At 37.6% G+C, this 17,024-nt stretch overlaps 1 protein-coding gene across 1 annotated transcript; it reads left to right on the top strand.

The window, feature by feature from the left end:
* The first annotated feature begins 1,929 nt into the window (after positions 1-1,929).
* LOC140158489 (pygopus homolog 2-like) lies at positions 1,930-16,687 on the top strand. The gene is made up of 4 exons (XM_072181584.1): positions 1,930-2,065; positions 7,858-8,072; positions 8,980-9,089; positions 10,281-16,687. The coding sequence occupies exons 2-4, from the start codon at positions 7,994-7,996 to the stop codon at positions 10,767-10,769; spliced, it is 678 nt and encodes a 225-aa protein (XP_072037685.1). The 5' UTR covers positions 1,930-2,065; positions 7,858-7,993; the 3' UTR covers positions 10,770-16,687.
* The last annotated feature ends 337 nt before the right edge of the window (positions 16,688-17,024 follow it).

Raw genomic sequence — 17,024 nt, 5'->3', positions numbered from 1 at the left:
ATACAAAATATCTCCCCAAGTGTAATGACCCCTCCCGATGAAAATTAGCCCTAAACGTAATAGGCCACACGTAATATACAGGGTGCCCCCCCCCCCCATTGTGTTATGCAGTAGGCTTATATCAGATTCAGAATGCAATGACGGTTAGCAAAATATGATAGGCCTAATACCATAACTTTTCTTGCAGTATTGAAACTCAACTTCGGGCTTTTATTTTAAGGTGTTTCACAGAGCAATTTGCGCAAATAAGTTCTTTCATAAAATTGGTAGAATTGATTCCTCTCTTATTATCATATTATGTCTGAAGTTTAATATTCATATAGGCCTAGGCATAGATGTAATTAAATGGACTCCTCCCAGTTTGAAGTTTCATGAACATTGGGAATGAAACTTAAGATTGCTGAAGGGAAGGTAAATTGGGCAAACCTGATATTTTAAGAAATTTACCTTTGACCTTAAGGGATCTAAAATGAGCGTTTATTGCGTTTCGACAGTATTTTTTGTGGGACATGAAAGCACCTCAGACCTATCGAATTGCATTCTGAATACGAAGCATGTCTTTTCTGATTTTTGAAAATCACAATATAATACAAATTTTATGACAAATTATAAAATTGGATATTTTTCAAATTTTTGATATATAACAGTCCTCGAAGTAAATTATATAAATCTAATGATATATTCTTAAAGTGTATGTAGCAGGAGGAAAAGCCGACGGTCAATTGAAAATTTTGACCTTTCATATTGAAGATATGGATTTTTTCCCAAAAATACCTAATTTTTTTGGTGTTTTGGGAAAAAAATCCATATCTTCAATACGAAAGGTCAAAATTTTCAATTGGTCGTCGGCTTTTCATCCCACCTACATACACTTTAAGTATAAATCATCAGATTTATAAAGTTTACTTCAAATACTGTTAAATATCAAAAATATCAATTTTAATGATTTGCCATAAAATGTGTATTAAATTGCGAATTTCAAAAATCAAAATTATTTGATATCAGAATGACATTCTTCGTATTCAAAATGCAATTCGATATGTCTGATGTGCTCCAATGTCCCAAAATAAATACTGTCCAAACGTTCATACCCCAGCCCTTAAGGAGGATTGAGGTCAATTTGCCTGCCAACTTGTCTGTTTTATGAAATATTTTCCTCATTCTGCAGCTGGGGAAAATAACATGGTATGGGCCATGGGTATGGGACTCCGAGGCTCTTGTAGCTTCTTGTCTTTGTCATTGTTGTTTTGTGTTCAAGTCGTTTTGTTCTGTCCTTTTGGTTTATTAAAAAAATGATATCATAAAATCAGCCATTTTTCTTTTGTATGAAAATCATAGACAGTAACACCCCCGGAGGGGCTCACCGTGGTTACGGGGATGTGCCACGGTTTTGGGGTACCCTTTTCAGCAATTTTGGTATATCGATAGGTGGGTTTTCAGTGGAGACCAATGCGCCCAATTGGGTGCATTTGGGTAAAAGTGTCCCTAAAAGCGCCCAATTAGGGCAAATTTGGGTGCTTTTTCGGTGTTTGTGAAAACTTGTAGGCCCCTATTATAGGCCTAATACTGATGGGTGGTAAAAACAGCAAAAAGTAGGTATAGAGAAAGTCAGCATCCGAAAGTCTGCGTGGCACATCCCCGTAAAATTTTTTTCGAAGAACCCCCCCCCGGGGTAACACCATGGCTGTCGAAAAATATATTTCAAAAAAAGTTTTTTACGCTGCTGCTCGTTGACCCTATGCGCTATCCATACATTTAAATCTATTTATACCGTGCATTTAAAGTACTTTCCTGTTTTGCAGTGGGAAATAATTGTTTTCATCAGTCTTTAAATTGATTCAAGTACGGTTAAATAAATAAATGTTATTGGTAGAGTTGAAAAACAAATCTCTAATTAATAGAAGCAAAATATTGATGACACAGTAGGATAAAAACATCAACACTGTGATACATTTGTGTAAATCCGGAGGTCAAAGGTTACTATAAGAAGAAGAGGAGTGTCAATTTTCTGCGAAATGGCCTGTCAATTGATGTGAATTTGCCGTCTTTACAGGGTATTGGAAAGGTAAATATTGATTTACATGCTACCGTATGTAAAATAAGAATTGTCTTATCATGTCTTGATGGAGCAACTACCTGTGTAAGCTGTTTTATACCTTTTGGACGGGTGTTTGGTTTGGCCCAGCACTGGCCACAGCTCATGAGCTAGTACAGGGATCCATACCGTCAGCTGACCTACATACATCGAATGTATGGAGCCGGTATATAAACCATCTCCATACAAACAAGGTAATATAAAAGTTCTCCAGAGAGTCAGTACAAAATGTGTAAACGTAAATACAGTCAGATTGTCATCACTTTTTTCTACATCTTACCGCATTCCTTCCCACACAAATGTTGATTTAAGAGGGTCACACGAGTGTTGGAAAGCCACCTGCACTAGACTCGCTGAGTCTCATGGACGCCGTTCGTCCACTGAGACTCGTTTTTCCCATTTTGTGTGTGAATGTGATTTACACGCTTAAGCCTTTGCGCCGCTGTGGCATTTAAAAAAATTTCTTTGAAATTTGGACGATGCATGTAAAACTGTACTCATATAAGAATCAGAAACTTAACTAGGATTCTTACCAAATTCTTGAAACGCAAATATCATTTGGAATTTCGCTAATAAAGATGATTTAAGAAGCCGCCTCTCTCCCCGTGTCCAGCAAAAATGATCACGAATGAAAAATGACAAATTTCACTGCGCGTGCGCACAAAGGTTTGACCAGAGGGCTGACAATAAATTTCGCTGATCCCTCCTGTTCTTTTCAATGTCAATTTAACACACGATTTCCGCTGTTGTTTTGGTTCCAATAAAATAGCCTAAATCCCAAGGCCCCGATCTCAAAACAATAAACATGGCGGAACAAGCACAACCCGATGACCGTGCGTAAGCAGTTGAAGGACTGGTTGATTAAGTTACGTGAAAATACGTCATTGATCAGCATCAATCTCTGCACAGCCAATTTGCGTCGGTCCTAACGCTCGTCGTTCCTATAGACACATACACTGATACAGTGTGTGCCGAGCCCGGTGCCGAGACTAACCTACCACCTGCCTACGACAAAAACAAATGAGACGAAAACTGAGCAACCATTTTGTCCTGAAAATGCTTCATCGTGACGATCAGAAACGCCAAAAAAATTTTTTTTGCTACGCTGGATATTGTTCTGGAATCAATGTACATGTAAGGATCAAATTTGAAGGTAAATAGGCCAAATATTGCAAGAAAATCTACTCACTAGGCGGCTAGGGACTGCGCAGCGAGTACACGACTATAGGGAAAACCAATAATCTAGACTAACCTGCACTATGGATGTAAAATTTTACGGAGTCTAAATGAGTTAAAAAACGATGAAAATCTCACCATCTCTCAACAAACACCTTCGTAAATTGTTTATTTATGTCAGCATGTTGACTTCCCATCATGCATCATATTGACCTTGGGCTATTCATAACTTCGTGGCGCTTCGTGGCTATTTGTCACGAACTACAATATCATTACACGCAGTAGCGCTATGTCTCATTTATATTCAGTTGCAACATTTTAAACACGACAGGTTGTTTCTATATGAAATAATATAATTTTGTCTACAATACATGTTTATTTTTATTCCTTTTAGTGACTGCACTTATATGATAATGTAGATCTAGTTCTTAGTCGTATTGATATTATGGGTTCTTACGCTCATTTGTGGGTTAGCCTCTTTCGCGTCGTTTAATTCGTTTATATTGGCTACCCGGACTTGGCTAGCGGGATTTCTGAACTGTTAATAACGACATGACTCAAGAATAAAAGTTCACAGGTCATTGTAGTTCCGGCGTAAAAATCATGTGCGAATAATGTAAACATGGCTTCTTGAGCTAGTTAATCTGTGTTTGTCGGGAATTCTTTTCATTTTTTCTCCCGTTTACTTAACGCATACGTACTACCAAATGATTAAGACTGCTCCCTAATATGTTGTGACAACATTAAAGCAAAACGAATGAGTGTAAGTATTGTCTGAATACAAAATACACGTAACCCATGCACCACGCAATTGAATAGCAGCCCGATACTGCACAGGTTCGCTAGATCGCTGGTTACCAGTTGCTCTCATTTATAGGCCTATGTAATCGGTAATCGCGGAACCTAAAAAATGTGGCGCACATATCATGATCGGGAATTGATGCAAATTTTACGGTAAAAGCAGTCATACCTAGAACCCGGTGGGGTCACTCAACTTGCAATACTGACCGCACGATCGTTACCAAAATCAAGGAAAAGGGGTCATTTTTAGGGCATGTCCAAGGACAAAATTGTCCGTGAAATTGGAAAAATAGGGGTGTTTTATTGCACAAATGTTATAAAAAAAAAAAAAAGGGGTTCTTATTATTTTCTCCTGATCCCGTGGCCAGATAAAAAAATCACAGGAATAAATTTGGTTTCCTACTTTGTACTCATCCCGTCATGCCCGTGATCAATATTGTTCTCAGTTCTGATTTATATGCAAGGGGTACTACTTGAATTCTGTGATGCCCTTGTTAATTACTAAAAAAAAAAATCATAGGCCTAAAAATCCCTTCCTTGAAATGTTGAAATAGGGTCAAAATTGCAAATGTGTCCTCGGAATCTAAAAAATAGGGGTGTTTCAGAGTACCATTTTGTCCTTGTTTTGGAGTAAAAAAGGGGTAAAATTTCATGATTTGTCCTTGAAATTGACTGCGAAAGGGGGTAATTTGTACTTGTGGTAACGGTCCTATGCGTCCCCCCTGCCAGGGAGTGACCCCACCGGGACCTAGAAAGGATAAATTTTCAAATTGAGAAAATATTCTAGGTACGGTATGACTTGTTGTACTAGGCCACAGCACAGTCTGGCATGCCTGCCTGGCTAGCTACTCATTGACATTGGTAAGTTCTACACATGTACAGTATCTAGACTATACAATGATTTTTATTTTTGGGTGGATCATCGTATAGACAAATGACGTAGAAAATACATGTCACCAAATGCACCATTCAGAATCCCTTCTCGCCCCCATACACTACATTAGCACATGCAGATGTACGGTAGTGTATGAACGGTGTCTTGTGGTTCGGAAACAGTGCCGTACTATTACGCTGACTTTCGTATTCGCCGAGGAGGACAATTTCGACCTCCTGGTTTGTTTACAAACAGAGAGGTAGATAAAAGACCGTTCCGCTTGTCCAAACACTCAAGTATGAGAAGGATGGTCCACAATAGCGTGATTCACGTAACATGAATAGGGATTAAAAAGCTGTCACGTAGAACAACGTGCTTCTATTGTCCAATTTGCCATCAAGATTTCATATGGAAACAGTTCAGACCCAGTACAGGATCATGTCAGAAATTATAATTTTGTTCTGGGTCTGATTATTCGGACTAGTTCGGAAAGTCACGTAAAGCTGGTGGTCCCGTGTACAGGAAGAGTCAAATCCTGTGCATGTTAAGTGTCAGAGCTATTCGGAAAGAGAAGGGGGAGCATCCCCGGTTCTGATATCTGTATATTCACTTCCTCTAAGTTCCAGAGGACTTCCAGTTTAGCTCAAAATGAGCTGCTATACTATAGGAAGTATAAGAAAGGAAAGGAAAGCAGACCATAGGGTTAGATCCCCCCCAATATTTTGTCAGGGGGAAAATGGGGGGATGGTCCATACAATCATCCCCCAATTCAATCACTGCCAATTAGGGGATATCATTTTCTTCGGCAGGGGGGTCATGAATATGTCGGTGACCGGAGTAAATTTTTTTATGACCCCCGGCACGCGGGAAAACTTTACGACCCCCCTATCTTGGTTCGCCCTTCCGCCTGTACACAGACTCCAGACAAATTATTCATTGCAGGAACAAAGGCGAGGAGCGCACCAAAACTTTACAGCGAAGAAAGTTTGCGGAGCGCGTTAACATTTGTTCGCATGTGTAAAGAAGGCGCGCGGAGCATGCACAAATTTTGTATTATTTATAACGAAAGATTGTGCGCACATTTTGATTGTTAAATTAAAAGAATGCGTGCGGAGCGCGCGAAAATTTTGAGTCACCAGCACTTAATAATTCTATAACCCCCACTATTTTGGATTTTGGGTGTTAAAAATTATACCCCCCTATATTTGGTCTAAAAATTCTATGACCTCCCCCAGAATATTCATGCCCCCCTTCTGAAGAAAATGACAGCCCCTTAGGTATGTGCAGGCCTGTACACCCCCCCAAATTTGGAAAAGTATACAAAAAATCAGCATCCCCGCCCCCAAATGAAATCCTGCATACGGGCCTGGGTATGTGATCATTTCTTACCTACGTAATATTCAGCCTCTCTCAGCATAGGGGAATCGTGCACCCGTCGCCATTTTGGAAATTCATTTAATACAGGTAGTAAATTTTACGGCGATGTTTTTGAAACAATTTGGGGGAATTAGATCGAGTTAGAAACAGTTTCTAACAGAATAGTTAACTGCAGATCCATTGGATAATGCTTTTTCAATGGGAAATGAACTTTGCTGCTTGGATGATGTCACAATGAGGTTAGCATTAATATTCTGTATTGAAAAGTGTGTTCCGACGGATCTGCACTCGACCAGCCTCTAAGTTTACAAGGTCAAGTCAAAAGGTTAAACTTCATCATAACCCGAAAGAGGTCAGATGACTCGCACATGTTCACGGCAAATTTTGGCGACTTTCTAGTGGTTTTGAAAATTGCCATTTCGATCCAATTTTTTTTTTGGAAATTACTCTCCAAATATTTAAATATCGGAGTTGAGCAGTGAGATAAATTGAGCATGTGGTGAATAAAGGTAGTTTTTTGTACATAAAAATGTTTGGTTTGATGAGATTGGATGGATGCCTTGCGCAAAAAGTGACTGAAATGGCATTGATGCAGCTTGTTGAACACTGAACAGTGCGTCCAGCACAATGTTGTAGGTCTCGAGACCAGGTCTCGGTCTCGAGACCATCTCGAGACCTTTTTTGTAGTGTCTCGGTCTCGGATATCAAGGTCTCGGTCTCGGAACTCAAAAGATCTCGGTCTCGGACCTCAAAAGTCTTGGTCTCGAACGTTTTTTTGTTCGAGACCTGTCGAGACCTGAAGAAAAAGATATGATTTTCTGTTGTTCATTATTTATTCCTTACCCTAAATTTCAATGAATGTTGAAGAAATTGTTAAGAGTAAAGATATAAAAATCATTTTATAAAGTTATAAAAAGTATAAATGAATCATAAGTGAGCTTGTTCGGATGTGAGCTTCCAAATTCAGGTCATGATTAAACATACATGTAGGTGGGCAGGTGGTGGAAGCGAGGATCCCAGTTAACTTTTGCAAGGGGAACATTCTCCACAAAAGCAAAATAGATGAACAAATAGAAATAGTTGCCCTGTGCAGTGTGCATCTTCTTTTCAGCACAAAAACAAGTGTGTTTTGTGCCCAAATATGGTAAAATCGCTCAATTTTGTGCGCTTCGCGCACTGGTGTTTCTGACCCTGCACACACTGGCCTAATTTTGCCTCCACTATTGCCAACATTTTTGAAATTTTCCCAAAATTTGGAAAAAAAATTAAGACAAAAAGTGTTAACTGCAGGTCCAAAAAACAGTTGGTACAATTATGAGTTCCCTTCAAATTCTCAGCGCACACCCCTACCCAAACCAAACTTGAGTATCCCAGGGGATTAAACCAAGGTCTCGGTCTCGGTCTTGGTCTCGGAACTTAGTGGTTCCAATACAATTTTTTGCGTCTGGACGCAAGAATTTGCATCCAGTGGGAGCCTTGACCCATGCATTATAGAAAAGTTATAAATTTATTTTGTTTTGTTTTCCCCTTTTAGGAAAATGAATGCAATGCCATTAGTTGTAGCCAGCTGTCCCCATCATTGATGAAAGCCAGCTCAACTTGGCTACTGAAGAGCTCTCTGCCGACATGAGCCAACCCCTTGAAACCTGCACAGCTTTCAGTTGCATCGCATGCCGTGTGAGCTGCTGCTGCAACCAAATAATTCTGCCTTAATGCCCAAAGGGAAAAAGACAACTAAAAGATCCAGAGGTGAGTGAGTCTACTCAACTGTTTTTCTTGTTTCACTATAAGTATAATATGTGACACGATCTAATCTATGGGGGCCAAAGGTGCCAAATTTGAAACTGAGATAAAGGCAAAAATATATTGTAAAAATACATAAGAAAATAGACATCAAAAACCTTCATAACTTTAGAACCAAGTATGCTAGGCCTTTGGTGTTTTCAGTTAATGATAGCCTATGTAAGTATAATGTAATAATTACAGTAACTCAATTTTCAAAAATACCTCATTTGGCCCCCATGGACCAGATTGTGTCATATAAAAGAAACATGATTGAAAAATTGATGTTAGGCCTATATTCTCAGTCATCTGGAAGATGTTGTTTTATTTGTAACAATCATGTTTAAAATATGACCTGTTAAAAAGAAGAAATCAAACTCATGGAAGCACCACAACAAACCTTGTTAACTCAAACTTTTGGTCTTATTCCATATTAATCATGACTATTGAAATTGATATCAATGAACTTTAAAGTTTAAAAAACCAAAATTAGTTTTTGAAGTGATTATCAACCTATTGATCCATCTTCCTCTCCTCCTTCTCCCTCCATCATTCCTCCTGCTCCTCCCTTCATCCATAACAAAGACCAAATGATCTAGTTATAGTACTGCCTGCACTTTCTTGGAAAAGAAGGTGCAAGTTTGTGGCTGACTTTCAAGTTTCAACATCCCATAATCATATGTCATTAAAATTTTCTTCTAACACATTTTTAAAGTTGATTTTGGAAAGACTTATTTGCTTTTGCTTTGTTCGGAGAAGGAAAACTTACTGACAATGTAGTGATCAACTTCCAAGTTAGATACTAAAAACTAAAAGCATCAAATTAAGTGAAGTCTCATATTTGGAAACTTTAATTTTTGTTCATTGTAAATAGCTTCTTCAGAGTCAGATGCTCAGGAGAGCATTGGGATCGGCAAGATATCTCCTAACAAGAAATCACCAGGGAAAGGAAAGAAACGTAGGAAAAGTACAGCAGCTAAAGAGGTAAGAACAATTAATGGATAACTATATAGGTTAAGAAGAGTTATAAAAGTTACAGCTTAATTGTTGAATTCAGAGTGTACCCTGTGTTCTTGTTTGTATTAAATTAGAATGAGGGATTCTGGCGGTCGGCATGACGTCACTTACGATAGATCGCTTCTTCCTATTGGCTGCTTTTGCCAATATTTGGCTGTTCCATCTCGGACACGAACAAATGCGTACATTTTATATGTACATAGCTGCATGCATGTTAATTGTTCATTGGCGTAGGATACACATACACAAAGTCATTATAAATTTATAATGCTTATTTCTATACCATGTCACACCACGTAGTCATAAGACGTCGATAGCCTGCATTTGCCTTGACATGCTACAATCAATTATTGAAACATGAGCAAGTGAGGGCATAAAAGTCAAATTTACTTTTGTTTTTGAAGTTGACTACCATTAATTTAAAATAATTTATGCTAATCCTTAGTCACAACTTGAAAATTGACTTCTCTTTGTGAATGGGGTTTTTGTCTAGCTTAATTTTCACATCCTCTACATTCAAATGTAGGTATATAAACGCATCCCAAAAAGAAAGTATCCAGTTTCGATGCAGAATTGATGACGCAGTGATCTTTTAAATGCAATCACCCCGATTTTAAAAGTTGCAATAATCCCTATTGATATGGTTTTCCTGCTTCTCAAGATTCTTCATAAATGTACACAATAACAGAGATGGTCTAAGACTGTTTGACTTCACTTCATGTGTTTTATTCAATACAGATACTCTTTTACTCCTTCTTCAATGTTTTACCCTTCACACTTCACAGTATCTGGTTTGTCCTCCTGCTGCAGCAGTGACTGCCAGATATCTGTGGCGCATGCTCTTGATCTATCGCTACCCATATTGAGTAGCAGGGCCAAATCAATAGGAATTTACTGCAACTTTTAAAATTGAGGTGATTTTATTCAAAAAGTCATTGTGTCATCAATTCTGCATCGATTTGGACAAATGAGATATCAAACTGGGGGGAATAAATTCATCTGTAACATACTTATGATAGGTCTTGATTTAAGACCCCATCTTTGATTTATGGACCAAAATCAAACTGGATACTTTCTTTTTGGGATGCGTTTAGACATTCTATTAGTGACTTTGTAAGCAACTGTGAAGTTTACTTTTCTAATATTTTGATCTTTCAGACTGAAAGCACCCAAGATATCCGACCTCCTGAACCACCTCAAGCAGATAACATCTTTGCCGCTAATCCCTTTGAGGACAATCCAGCGTCTCAAAATCTTTCCCGATTATCTCGTCACATGAATAGAAGAATGAGTGGACAGTTTCCCAACATGAACATGAATAGCAACTTTGGACCTCGCGGTATGATGCCACCACCCTCACGGTTTCCAATGGGACATATGGGTCCAAGCAACGGTCCAATGAACTCCATGATGATGCGACATCCATGTTTTCCATGCGGGGTATGTCGTGGCGAGGTACATGTTAGTGAAGATGCAATCACATGTGAGAGTAGTTGTAATCAGTGGTACCATCGTATGTGTACTGGGTTAACAGAAGCGGCGTACACTTTGCTTACTACAGAACACTCGGCACAATGGGTATGCGACAAATGTGTCCGTTCCAAGCAGGTTCCATTGATGAGATTAAAACCGCAACAGGTCACATGAACGGTACACAATTTATATATTGATATTTTGGGTTTCCACTTTATTTCACACTGTTTGAGATAGTGTACATTTTTACCATAGGTTCTGTTTGTTTATAAATGGAGTGGGAGACATACCTCAAACCTATAGTACGAATTCCAATTGAATGAACGCAGCTTTCAATAGCGTGACGATTTTTTGCGTAGACAGCGCGATGTATGCCAGCGTGTGTGACTGTGCGTGAGTAACACTGAAGTGAATCTAACCATGGTAACGCACTCGTGATTGGTTAGCATTGTATCCAAGGTCGTGCGTTCGCGTTGTAGTTTGATACACGATATACGATCGCGGTTGGATCGAGTACAGCTGTTGAAAGCTGCGTTCATTCAATTGGAATTCCTACTATAGCTTTACTGACTCTTGAGCCCATTTTTGATGGATGGTCGCATTTGCAATTTTAGGGCATATATTTGGTAATTTCACTCAAGATTATGAAGTATTGTAAATTGGCAAGTCAAGCAACTTTTGACACCCAAATAACCAACATTTTGAAATACCCCAAAAGTACCTAAAACCATCTATATACCAGTTGATTTTAGTAAATATAGCAAACAAATTCTCAATTTGATTAATTGGGTGGAATAAATTGGATATAGACTTTCCTTTCTCGTATGATGGCTGATCAATGATGTCAGCATTAAAGAGGAAGCCCCGTCAGAGCAGTTCTTCTGTGGTGAACCAAACCTGCCTGGTTATCAAATTAAGCAGTGACAAAGTTATCTCTGAATTTGACAGGTGCTAATTGATGTTTTAATGTTATTGCATCAATTGGTACCCGTCAAATTCAGAGATAACTTTGTCACTGATTATAAATTTGATAACCAGGCAGGTTTGCTTCACCCCAGAAGAACTGCTCTGATGGGGCTTCCTCTTGAAATACTTTCTTAATGACAATTAAGGGACTAGAGAAAGGAAGATATAACTAAGCAAAAGGAGAGTATGATTATTCCCTAGCACCTGTTATGCAAGGTTTAGGGAAATTATCTGAGCCAGTGCTAGTAATCATGAATTGAATCTAAACCACAGCATTGACAAAACTGCATATAATACTTTTTAAAGAAAAATAATGAGTGGTGGTGCTTATATCCGTTATTTCTTTACTGGTGGCTATTGCCGAAATATTGATTCAATCATAGTATTGAGTCATTGGTTGAGTGGTATATTTATAGGGTGTATATCATGTTTTTAATTTTGTACAGAGATTTGAATTGAGTACTGGTGTGGAAAACCAATATGGTTTGAATCAAAGTTGGTGAGCTACAGTATTTTGCAAAGATTCTTCACAATACCCGATTTGGTGCTGTTTACAGCGTAAACAGGAAAGTGAGGTTCTGATTGGCTAATTGTGAATCACATCATCATCTCATTTGCTGAACAAGCTGTGCAGCACATCTGTGCGGCTGACGCAGACCTGACTAGTTCTTTTTACATGGATGATCACCACAAGCAGTCAGCAAGTGCAAAAGATCTTTGCAAAATAGTGTAACTACATGTACCTACAAATTATATTTTGACATGTGGGCAGCTCTCCTTCTTTAATCAGGGTTTAGTGATGAATATGGTGGGTGATGTCAGAGGTAAATTCTGCCTTCCCAAGTTAAAATGTAGTATTTCCAAATAAATAATATCACAGATACTGCCTTATAGATTGGGAGCAAACAGATTCAAAATGTTGGTGATGAAAGTCCTACTCACGGGACTAACTGATCAAAATGCTCAGGACATGTAAACTGAAAACAACCAATTAAAGGGACATTTTGTGATTTTAAAGTCCTCTTTTTAAGATGGTTAAAGCTTATTTCAAAAATGGTATAAAAATCTCTTTTTGGAGTAAGTTGGGAGATGAGGCTGTAGATCACAAAGTGCCCCTTTAATGAATTGTGTGAGCAATCAAAGTAAATGAAAGAGTAAGCTGGGCATTTTATCTATTTCATTATATTAAACTGATAAAATCTCAGGACCTGTATTAATTGCAATGGAAAACATATGTGATCTATTCTCAGAAAAGCAGGAACATGTACTCACAGGTTGAACTTGAATAGTAAGAAATTGTTCAAGGTTGAACAATCTCAGAATTTTGAGTGTCAGTTTTAAATGCAATATTGTATACTCTTTGTTGCATTAAATACAAACACCAATAGGCCTACATTTCTGGAGATAATTAAAAGTGACTGCAACTTGCATACATTTTCAACTTAAAAGCATGAGTTTAGTATGAATATAATTGAAACATTTTACCCTGTTCCTGGTTTTAAAAGAGTAGGTCACATTCAACTGTAACATTCAAAAACTTGAAACCAAATCTGACCAATAAATGGCTGAGTTTAGTTAGCTAGCAGATGTAGCATCTCAAATAAACTGTGTGTGAGCGAGTGTGTGACCGTAGCCATTTCCTCAAGGTTGGATGAAATTAATTCCCATTGATAAAGAATCTTTGAAATAAAAAAATACTTTTGTTGTAAATTCCTAGCATAAAAATACTCCCAACTTTCCAATATTCCAGGAAGTTATTGTACTGGTGATGTTCTCCTGTCCATGTCAAATGTATTGCAATTGAAACGCATGTGGAGATGAGAATGCGCATCTTCTAGGAATAGTGCATGTTGGGATATGGGAAAAGGACATCTGATGTAAACAAATAATACTATGTCAACTTTTTGAAATATTTGCCAATTTGATAAACCTTGTAAACTTCATATTATTTTGTAATTGAATATTTATATTTTGGTGCAAACAAAATACCCTGTTACAATTTCGAATGGTGTAATGTAGTAAATAAAACACAATATCCTTGCATTCAAATTGAAAACTGAAATAATGTACATTTACAATGTACGTATATTGTACAGCATTACCTGTGAAATTCTCCCCATTGTGTATTTTAGTTATTTTATTATTTATCTCAATATTTTGACCATTTCAATTCAAGCCTCTTTCAGCAAACAAAATGTATATTTTTGGTGATTATAACTACACAAGTAATATTATATAGTATAACTTAGCCCAGGTGTGTAGTATGGTTATGTATATATTGAAGCTGGTTTGGGCAAAGGATGTAATATTTTGTGAGAAACATCTGTCTTTAAATCTGTCACTAATTGTATGTACTCAAATGGTGTTCTACATGTAATTATGTGTAGACCTGTATAGTATTTAGATATTGGTATTTAATCTCTAGGTGCAGGGTTGGGTTTTTTTTAATTAAGATCAACTACAATGTATATAATGCATACAACATTTCTAAAACTGGGGGCTGAGTGGGGCACTAACTTTGTAAAGAAATATTAATCATAAAAAGAAACATAAAAGGTGCTCATGCTCAGAAGCAAATATATGTAGGTTTCACCTTAGAGCAAGAAATTGAACTCTGGTGTTTTTAGTAGCCTGCACATAATAACAATCACTTTATTTTTAGTATTGCATGGGTTGACTAATATTTATTAGGAAAAAACAATGTTCCTTTCAGAAAAGTTTGGGAACTGCTTAGTTTAGAGGTACGTGGCTGACTTTTCATGTTATGTTTTCTATCTTACATTGAGGCCTACATGTACCATTAAAACAATGTTTTAGTTCTATTGCTCCAGCGCCAGCGGTTTTGATATGTAGAAGCAATAACATATTTAACAATGCCGCAGGATACACTTCTGGTGTGGTTACCACAATTCACCATGTTTTTGTTCACTTCATCTAATTGAAACATCTTGGGCATTAATTTTACTGGGGTAATGAGAAAAGTTTGCAATTTCTTCAAATAACAAAATCGCACTTTTCAGAAGAAAAATGGAGGATGAGGCTTAGCGGCTGTAGATCAAATCACATCCTTTACAAACTATTTTAAGACTTAAATTCTTGGAGCATGTATGTTATAACTTCATACAGTAAAAAATAGCAAGTTTATAATAAAAGGTAGGTGGATATTTTGGTGAATTTGCAAACATAATGCATTCTCATCCACATTGAGTGTCTGACATGCTTTAACAAATCAAACCAGGTGCTGTTGGCTTCTAGTTAACAATATCATCAGCTTGTTAGCTAATAAAAGTTCTTTGCCAAGACCAAAGGAAAAACTTAAGTTTTTCTGCTTACAGTTTCACCAGAAACCTTCTGGCTTTCTCAAAGCGATTGATGTTGTTATTGATACGGCCGGGATTCCCGCTCCAAGCAGATGGTCCAAGCTTTGGTCTTGGCAAAGAACTTTTATTGGCTGCATCTTCAGTCTCATCAGCTTGTGCTTAGTATTGAAATACATTGTAAAGGTGCTTGGTACTATAATGATGTCTTCCACTTCAGACTTTTGCCAATGTAGAAAGCAGTCAATATATGCTGATGTGCCATATTGGGAAGGAAGGTAGGGAAAATAACTTATGTCTGTATGCGCAAAACAAGTTAGACCAGGTCTAATGTTACATCTTGTCTATGGAGCTTAGACAAGTAAGGAGTGGTCCTTTTACTCTTTTCTTTTCCTCCTTTAGTCCTAGCAGTGTCCAAAAGTTTAACTGCAGCCATATAATATTAAGCTACGTGTATTTTGCCATGTGTTTTGACAATAACATAGAATAAGGTATGTAAATATCAAAAATTTCCTTCTCCATAGGACTAATCTCCATATAAGATCAGGTCAAAAATTGGACCTGGTCTAACTTGTTTTGTACAAAAAGGGTCTATTTATAGCAAGAATTTTTAACATGTGTAAAAGGTTATAATTGGTCACATAATAGTATATAATTAACCCTAATACTTTCTTGTAATAACATGGGTGCTTAAGAGGGCAGTGTTGACATTGAAAATAAATTGTCAACATATGAAAACATCTTTTTCATAATGTTATAAAAGGTTATTTTCACATCCAATTATCCTGGTACTTACTCAGAAATATTTCAATTCCTATCGGGAATCTTGATCACTCTGTTGTGGTGTTTCGAGATGAAACGACAACACTGTTTGGTCTTGATGACATTTCCAAACTTCCTGGTTGCCGTTTATTGATGAGTTGATCGTAGATCTTGTCTAGTTTGTAAGCCCCCTCATCTTTGTTCATGGTGTTGTGTCCCCTACTTCTTATCCAGATTTCCTCCTTCAGCCAGCGCGCTGAAATTATTTTTCTTATGGTTAAAATACACTGCAGCGTGTTGTTTAATCTGCTTCTTGGTCAGTGATCTGAGCCCCCTTCCACCCAGGCAATCTGGATAAGAAGTAGAAGGCAGAACACCATGAACATGGTTCAAAGTCTTTGTGGCATTGTCCTCATGTTCATGCAAATTTGAAAGCAAATTCTGACCAGTGATGATTGTTCATAATTCAGATGCAGAACTTGTAAGGGCTCATATTGAAATACCCTACCACGTTTTCACACAGAAAGAAGGCAGGATTCCCCTCGCTAAACGCGCGCCTCAGGAAAGCTCGGTCATAAAACGGAAACGGATGGATTATATGCATCAGTGATACACCCTGCCCAGGATTTTAACAAATGAAGGCTAGCACAGGAAAGCTGCAGGATAGCGCACATCTTCCTGTGTAAGGGAATTTCAATATGTGCCCTAATAAATATTGGTGTAATAATAGGAAATGAACCTCTAGCTAATAATTTTCTAATTGTGTTAGGGGTAACTACACTGTAGTCAGTTTCTCAGTATGTTTGTCTAAACTGTACATGGTAGATTATGTAGATTGTATACAGATCAAATAGCAAGATAATTAATTGGATCCAGTAGTTGCACTTGTGTATGTTTCAGCAAGCACTGTTTCCTTTTTCAACACTAGATAAGAAGTGATTGCTATTGACAATTGACACTAGGTTTTCCAGTGCTGAACTTGTATTCCTCTGGGGATTTCCTTGATCCTTGTTGCAGGAATGCATCAAAAATGTGAGAAAGATGATATGTGACGTGTCATGTCAAAAGGAGACACTTTTGGGCAGTATCGTAAATGGAGAAATAGCCACAAATCTGCCCGGGGGTGATTTTTTCACAATTTGGGTTTGTTGCAAATTTGTGATGGTATTAATGTTAAAAATATTGTCTGATAGTTTCAGACCGGAATATAACTGGCATCTTGTATTTTTTGAGACATTTTCCAAGGTAATTCCTATTCTCAACATTATCAATAATATTTTGAAAGGCCGACATCTCAATTTCCAATTTTATAATACCATAACTTACGAACTCAATATTTTTGCTTTTGGAATGTCCGATTTCATTGGGGAAAACGGCGTTGTGG

Source organism: Amphiura filiformis, chromosome 8, assembly GCF_039555335.1.
Source record: "Amphiura filiformis chromosome 8, Afil_fr2py, whole genome shotgun sequence".
NCBI classification, from domain to species: Eukaryota; Metazoa; Echinodermata; class Ophiuroidea; order Amphilepidida; family Amphiuridae; genus Amphiura; species Amphiura filiformis.
The sequence above is the reverse complement of the archived record's forward strand: the minus strand, read 5'-3'. Positions and strand labels throughout refer to the sequence as shown.